This window comes from Oncorhynchus nerka, linkage group LG16 (genome assembly GCF_034236695.1).
Source record: "Oncorhynchus nerka isolate Pitt River linkage group LG16, Oner_Uvic_2.0, whole genome shotgun sequence".
NCBI classification, from domain to species: Eukaryota; Metazoa; Chordata; class Actinopteri; order Salmoniformes; family Salmonidae; genus Oncorhynchus; species Oncorhynchus nerka.
In genome coordinates, this window is record NC_088411.1 from 35,320,676 (window position 1) to 35,328,827 (window position 8,152).

Genomic DNA, 8,152 nt, shown 5'->3' on the forward strand with positions numbered 1-8,152 from the left:
CATATTGCTACAGGCATATTTTTGGACTCCAATGCAAACAAGGGTCCTCCTGCACGTTGTATCACAGAATGAAGCCCATGTAGACAGTCCTCTGCTACAATACTGTGCAAAAACGTACCAGCAAAAGATGACACATTGCATAAAATGGGACATTGAAAAGTGTTAATTGACACACACCAGACAAGGCAACATAATCGCGGACTGTATCTAGCAACCAAGGATGTCAGTAAACCGCTGTATGCTGTTGTTCTCAAGAGTACAGCCCAGAATATGCGCCATATCTGTACGAAACAAAAACGCTCTGGTGGACAGTCGTTGTGGAAACTTTGGATCGACAACGTTATTGAAAGACCCCTGGTCTGGTCCTCTGACCTCCAGACGAGGTGTTTATTCGAACAGTTCGTCACGATCACCAGACACCTCACTATTTGTGCCTCTCATCATCAAGAGTGATGTCGACGATGGTTGGGCTGTGGGAGCTGAGCTCACGCAACCTTTGGACAGAAGTACTGTATTTTTAATATCTAGATTGTTGCGTTATGTTAATGTTGAGTGCCAATTAGACAGATGGGCTGTTAGTATAGCTGAAATTGACATTTTTGTAATTTAGTGCCAAGATGGCTGCGAGGTGGCTTCAATACAGCACCCCCTGTCTGTCTTCCAGGGTTATACACAATATTGGAAGATCATGTACCACTCTGCTTGTTTACAATAAGTTGCACTGAGGTCACAAGGCAATCACGTTTACATGAAGACACCATGGAGCTGGCACGACATATGGGTGGGAAAACGTACCTCAATGCAGAGATGGAATAGGCCATTGTACCTTTATCCACACTGATCAAGAATATTGAAATACTGCTAGTTTCCCAGAAACAACCCTTTTTGCCCTCATGCTAGCTAGCAGTAGCCACCGGGGCATTTTGGAATGGCCGTGTCAGCCAACCAACCCCTTTGTTCAATGCAACGTGCCATTCTATAATGGCTGCTGCTAACTAGTATGAGGATGAAATGGGCAGTTGTCCAGGAAAACTAGCAGTACTTCAATCTTCTTGAAGGAGCAGTGTGGATAAAGGTACAATTTGGAGTTCAGTGGCACATGCCTACATTGAGGTATGTTTCCCAACCTATATCTAGCACCGGCTCCACACTCTTAATGAAGATCTGATAAAGGATATTCTTTAAAAAATCTAATAGGAAGGGCCAACTAAAGGTGTTAACCCTCCAACTCGCTCAAGCTAACTGGATCACTGAACCAGGGGCTCTTAGATATCCTCAGTGCCAGCAAAAGTGAACCGCCTTCTGACTAACGAGGATGACAAGTCAGCACAGGTGTAACACATACTGACTAACGAGGTGCCACCAATCGGTGCACCCAACGTGGTAACGTCCAACCTCGAAATCTAAATGGGAAAACCAAAAACCTGTAACAATGTGATATGAAAGTAGAGGGATTTTATGTTTCTAGAACCGTGCTGCAATTGAGAATGGTTTCATGTTTGGATGCAATATTTGTGTGGCTTCCAGAGCCAATTTGCCTTTAAGCAGACCATGTAAAGTCCTTTGGCTAAGAGTAACGTTATACTGGGGCAGCCATGGCCCTGAGATATGGGGGCTGTATTCTAACGGTATACTATGGAGTCTTATAGCCATGTCTCAGTAACAGCTCGCTATGAGTCTGAGACTTGTGAACATTTGGTCACATTCCCTGTCAATATATATTTTGTAAAAGCTGTTTGCTGGGACTCTCTTCCTATAATGTTTATAGCTTCAAGAGTAGGCCTGCTACATGGCTGTTTTATCAGTCATTACTATGTGGTTTCTCCTAACAGGTGAACTTCTAAAAATACTGAATAAGTTCTACAAGAGGAACGAGATGCAAAAAATTGCTGCGGATCAAGGTCTCGATGGTGAGAACAACCATTTTCAACTAGTTGGCCTACTGGTATGGTACCCTCATCAAATATATGTTTAGTGATCATACTCTTCCAACCAAGCCTCATGGGCATACCAAAACATTCATCTCTGTGTTGTTAGCTCGTCTCTTTCACCAAGCCTTCATCAGTTTTCGGAAGTATGTGCTGGAAATCTCTACACTCAGTGCAGACCTTCATATCACCCTCAATGACATATGCTGTGGAGCAGGTGAGTACAACACTCTTCTTATGGCGTAATGAATCAGGTGATTGAAAGCAACTGTGAGTTGGAACTGAATTCCAACCCCATCACACCCTCTCAACTGATGAGTGTGTTTGCTTGTGTTCACCAGGCCACATAGATGACCTCTATCCTTACTTCATGAGACATGCAAAGCAGATTTTCCCCATGCTGGACTGCATGGAGGATCTACGAAAAATCAGTGATCTGCGTGTACCAGCTAATTGGTAAGTATCACCTCATTCATGATCTCAACATTAAACACATTATGTAATAGTTTTTGTGGTTTTATTGTCACATACATGGGGATAGGTGCAGTGAAATGTGTTGTTTTTAAAAGGGTCAGCCATAGTAATGCGGTGCCCCAAGGGCAAATTAGGATTTAAGTGCCTTGTTCAAGTGCACATCGACAGATTTTTCACCTTGTCAGCTCATGTATTCGAACCAGCGACCTTTCGGTTACTCGCCCAACGCTCAAGATATTTATACATACAGCGCTGTGTTCACACAATACTCCACACAAGTGTCTTTCAGCCATGCACCTGAATGTTTCCCAGGTACCCTGAGGCTAGAGCCATCCAGAGGAAGGTGATATTCCATGCTGGTCCGACCAACAGTGGAAAGACCCATCATGCAATTCAGAGATACCTGGCTGCCAAGTCTGGTGTCTACTGTGGACCGCTGAAGCTGTTGGCCCACGAGATCTTTGAAAAGAGCAACACTGCTGTTAGTATGACCCCTCTTTCACCAGTAAACCTCCATAGAGAAGACATTAAGAAAGCTTCTTTTTGTGTAGCTAATACCTTGAAACAATTGAAGCAAAAATGTTTAATTTAATTCTCAGAGCACTATGTCGAAGGAGGACGTTAAATCAAAGTTTCTTTCTCCCCAGGACGTGCCATGTGATTTGGTGACAGGAGAAGAGAGAACATTTGTGGATGCGGAGGGGGGACAAGCTGAGCATGTGGCCTGTACTATCGAGATGTGCAGTGTCACAACTCCATGTCAGTGTCTTATCTTACCTCTCAACTTCACCTCATGTACATGAAATATGTTTATTTTATCACTTCCATGTAAGTATTGGGTTCATGTTCTGCTAGAGCTAGATATTTGTTGACATTGGTTATCACCTGCTGTGTTCACTAACGTGAAATGTGTCGTCCTCTGTGTTCTGTCCAGATGAAGTAGCGGTTATTGATGAGATCCAGATGATTAGGGACATATCGAGGGGATGGGCTTGGACCAGGGCTCTTCTCGGTCAGTAACTTCACTGTATTGTTATTGTATAGAAATGACCAGCTATTTACTAGGTCAACAACAATATGGTAAAATGATAATTTCACAGTAATAACTAATGGATTGTTTGTTTTTCTCTGTCTGGGAATAGGTTTGTGTTCCGAGGAGATCCATGTGTGCGGAGAGCCTGCTGTGATTAACTTTGTCACAGAGCTCATGTACACAACTGGTGAAGAGGTGGAGGTGAGTCTTGCCAGTCTGCTGAACATTAGTGTGTTCGGCTTCTAATGAGACTGTCAGTCATTTGGGGTAGAGGCCTGCTTGTCATTTACATGATTCTGCTGAATATCAATTAAAAACTCAGACTTCTAGTGTTAAAAAAAAAAAAGAAGCCAAGTGTCTTACAGTTGACGTATTCTACTGGCAGGTTCGTAACTACAAGAGGCTCAGTCCGTGCTCAATTCTGGACCGTGCTGTGGAGTCTCTGGATAACCTGAGACCAGGCGACTGTGTTGTCTGCTTCAGCAAAAACGATATTTACTCCATCAGTAGGCAGATCGAGAGCCGAGGCCTGGAGTGTGCCGTCATCTACGGAAGCCTTCCACCCGGTAAGGCTTTCCTCTGTTCTTATATGTCCACAGAGCACAGTGATTGAGGTGATGGAGATTTAGAATGGAGTGAAAAATGTCAAATATGGACATTCAACTTGTTCGGGTGCTGGACAGAAAAACAAAATGGCTGATGTACTCCCGCCGTGACATCACTCAATCCTTGAGGTGTAATAGTGTGTATCATTAAAGCACTGTCAATCGTCTGCTAAACAGGGACCAAGCTATCTCAAGCAAAGAAGTTCAATGACCCAGAGGACCCATGTAAGATCCTGGTTGCAACGGATGCCATCGGGATGGGACTAAACCTGTGAGTTGAGCGTTGAAGCTGATCTTGTTAGCTTATTGTTTTAATTGACCTCTGACAATCCATATTATGTTTGAAGTACATTGTTCTACATATTGTCATAAAACTACTAAAACAGAAGAAAAAAAAACACATTTCTTGCATGATTAGTTGATTTCAGTTTGCTGCAGCGTTGTAGTTGTTGCAATGCATGAAATGTACAACTTGTAATTGAAATGTACGACATTTGTAATTTTTACTTTGAATTTTCATTTATTTTTCCTTTACCAAAAAAATCTATCAACCCCTACAAAAATGTCCATTAATTATAGTCCACGTAATAATTCACATTTCCTCTTGCTGCAGGATTATTTTGCTGCTGTAGCACACTGGCTCAAATTTAAGATCCTACAGCTGTATAAGCTCTGTCTACCATGCCCCTCCCACATTAGGAGTATCAAGAGAATCATCTTCAACTCCTTGGTGAAACCCAACATCAATGAGAAGGGTGAGAAGGAGCTAAACACCATCTCCACGTCTCAGGCTCTCCAGATCGCCGGGCGGGCCGGACGCTTCAGCTCAATCTTTAAAGAGGGCGAGGTCACCACCATGCACCGCGACGACCTGCCTATCCTCAAGGAGATACTCAGCAGGACCGTCCACGCCATCGAGGTGAGGAATATGGACCGTTTCTGACCTTTGATCTCCTGTGTGTGGTATATCTGACTATTTAATATCCTTTATTTAATTTAATGACAATGAAGTATGACATTATGTTAATTTTCCCGAATCCTAGATAGCTGGGCTGCACCCTACAGCAGAGCAGATTGAAATGTTTGCCTACCACTTACCTGATGCCACCTTGTCCAATCTGATAGTAAGTAACTTTACTTCGCTACAAATTACTCTGTAATGAAAATTAAGATTTCCTGTTAAATTCACAGATTAGTATAGAATTATTTGTGTTAATTTAAAAGTAAACCTTTTTCTTTCTATCCCCAGGATATATTTGTGAGCCTCTCGCAAGTTGATGGTATGTACTTTGTGTGTAACATTGATGACTTCAAGTTCCTGGCTGACATGATCCAGCACATTCCCCTCAACCTGCGCTCTCGATATGTATTCTGCACTGCACCCATCAACAAGAAGCAGCCCTTTGTGTGCACCTCCTTCCTGAAGGTAGGAGCAGAGACATCTTTACAGCAGAATCATCCCCATTCCATTAGCAACACTGGTTAAAACGTCTGGGCCCGCATTCACAATGTAGGAGTGGTCATATACGGTATCACCTTTTAGGCCATTATCAACCCTTTACACTCGTACCAGTATACAGGTTGAACATGGCAAATTTGGACACTGATAAGTGCCCTAAATTGGAATGCATTGGCTGTACAGTAACATGCTATTTATAATGGACTTTTTTGGGATTGCTTAAACAACAACAGTAATTGTGTAAAGGGGGGGATGCAGGGCTGTGTTCCAAACAAACAACTACAAATGTGTTTGCTTCAGTTCCTCAATGGCAAAGCTAGGAGAGATGAAAAAAGCACCTTATAGTTGAAGGCTCTTTCCTTGAGCCATAAAAGTACATTTAAATTCCGTATGAACTGTGCCCAGTCTGGAGAGGTGTGTCCACTTGGAGACACCAGTTAAACATCACACTCAAACTCTTGTAATTATTTTGTCTTATGTTGCACCTACCCCAAAATTGTCATGGATATTGTTATTATGTAACTCCATGTCCAGCATATTTTCAGTTTTCATTATAAAATGTGGCAAAATCAACATTATAATGTTTGGATTCAGTCTTGTCAGGTGAACTGTTGGCCATAACTTTTAAAATAATTTTCCCATGATCTCTGAACTGTTAATGTTTTATTTCTGCCGTGTATATGCATATTCTTTTCCATATTTATTCTGTAAGAAACATTTCAAATGTAGCCCTACAGGCCAATTCCCAAGAGTGTAAAGAGTTAACAAGATTGTATGGACAGGGGGAACCTGACTCTAGATCAGCACTCCTCCTCTGAGACGCTTTGTGAATACGGGCTCTAACCTCTGAATGTTCCTGTCATTCAGTGATGGGTCTACCGTTTGGAATATAGAATTTGTCATGGGAAGCACACGTCCTTGCATGAGTCACTCCATATTCTGGCATCAGCAGTATGTTGCCAGTTTGCCTCTGATATGAGCTGTCTTCTGGTCGTACAGTAACTATAGCACCATTGATAAGCTTTTGTTAGTTGTGCTTTAAGGAACATGACATCAGTGTTGTTACGGCAGCAGTATTGATAAGATCTAGTGTGGGTTGGGTGAAACATTACGGTGACTACGGTATAAAGGTAATCCTATGGTAATTGGGTCTGGATGATGAGGCACTGAGTGTCTGAGGTGACGCTCTCTCCGTCTCCAGTTTGCCAGACAGTTCAGCAGAGATGAGCCTCTGACCTTTGACTGGGTGTGTCGGCTCGTCAGCTGGCCCTTGGTCCCACCCAAGAACATCAAGGACCTGGTGCACCTGGAGGCTGTCCATGATGTGCTAGACCTCTACCTCTGGCTCAGGTGATCCCGTCTCTCACCACTCTACCTTACCAAAACCATTCTCCAATCAAAATGACCACGTGTTCTTGTTGTGCTAAAGGTCATCACAGAATTTAGTAACACAATGTGCTTAATGAGGTCATTGAGAATAATTGCAATAAAGACAATCAATCAGATATTAATAACACTCTCTTTTGGACTTTGTTTCCAGCTACCGCTTCATGGACATGTTTCCGGATGCCAATCATGTCCGGGAGATCCAGCAGGAGCTGGACGGCATCATTCAGTTGGGCGTGCGCAACATCACACGACTTATCCGAGCAACGGAGACCAATGCCACCCCTGGGATAGACCCCCTCTCCAACCAGAGGAGGCCGGGGCCCAGCCCAGTATCCCCAAGGAGGGTTCGAGGAGCTCCCAAGGCCCAGGACAGTGGAGTAGAGGCTGGGCAGCTGGACAAGTCCCTAGGCTCCCGCCTAGTGCAGGAGGGCTTACTGACTCCCGACCTCCTAAGGCAATTGCAGAAGGAGTGGTCCAAGGAGCACCGTCAAGAGGAAGTAGGAGTCAAACTGGTAGTGGAAACTTTGAATAATAAAAGGAAAGGGAGGAAGAAAAAGTGACCGCTCCAGTCTCTGACTTAGTTGTTGTGAAAAACAGGATCTGTTTCCTGTTATGTTGACGGGACTTCATTCCAGGCTGCATTATGCAGCTGTTGACCAATTGGACTGTGTGTGTCCCAGCTCCTGTCTATAACTGCTCAAAAACAGTCATTTTCTGAGCCAAAGGGTAAATAAATATGTTATTACAAAGTCATTTTGTAGTCTTATTTTATTTTTATCACTTGAAAAGTAAAATGGTTGACTGCATCACGTAGATAGTCCGTCTCATGCAGCAAGCAATGACTAATTTTTACACTGAGGCAACATTCCTTGAGCAATTTGTGCCCATCCTATGCTTGGGCTAGACCACTGTAACAGAAACAAATGTTATGAGACATCGTCTCTTGCACTTTACACCACTAATTATATGCTCCTATGTATGATTTGCGAAACCGACAGTATAAGTGATGTGATTGATAAAATAAAAGTTACATTTTTCTTTTGACAGGGTCTTTGTATTTATTTTATGTGAGACGTGAGGTGACAAATCTCTAATGTAAACATGTCCTTAAGCTTTATCACAAATGGTTATAAGATGTCACGTCAGTGATTTTCTTGCCTTATGACACTGATTAACGTCTTTATAATGAACACTTCATACCACATGATAAAGGTTGTGACACTTAGACCATGCTGAGACCTTGTGCTACGTTCTAAGTGTTCTC

At 42.9% G+C, this 8,152-nt stretch overlaps 1 protein-coding gene across 4 annotated transcripts; it reads left to right on the plus strand.

Annotated features, from left to right (window-relative positions):
* Positions 1-41: 41 nt before the first annotated feature.
* Positions 42-7,932, plus strand: LOC115144430 (ATP-dependent RNA helicase SUPV3L1, mitochondrial-like). 4 transcript variants are annotated; one of them, XM_029685472.2, is made up of 15 exons: positions 42-506; positions 1,833-1,910; positions 2,038-2,145; positions 2,270-2,384; positions 2,715-2,883; positions 3,050-3,161; positions 3,337-3,414; positions 3,545-3,636; positions 3,821-4,001; positions 4,218-4,311; positions 4,740-4,959; positions 5,084-5,164; positions 5,290-5,466; positions 6,701-6,849; positions 7,040-7,932. In XM_029685472.2, exons 1-15 carry the CDS (start codon positions 221-223, stop codon positions 7,446-7,448), a joined length of 2,349 nt encoding a protein of 782 aa, XP_029541332.2. In that variant the 5' UTR covers positions 42-220; the 3' UTR covers positions 7,449-7,932. The 4 variants fall into 4 exon arrangements, with proteins under 4 accessions (XP_029541332.2, XP_029541334.2, XP_029541335.2 ...); XM_029685474.2 differs by lacking the exon at positions 42-506 and adding an exon at positions 527-1,628; XM_029685475.2 differs by lacking the exon at positions 42-506 and adding an exon at positions 527-1,383.
* The last annotated feature ends 220 nt before the right edge of the window (positions 7,933-8,152 follow it).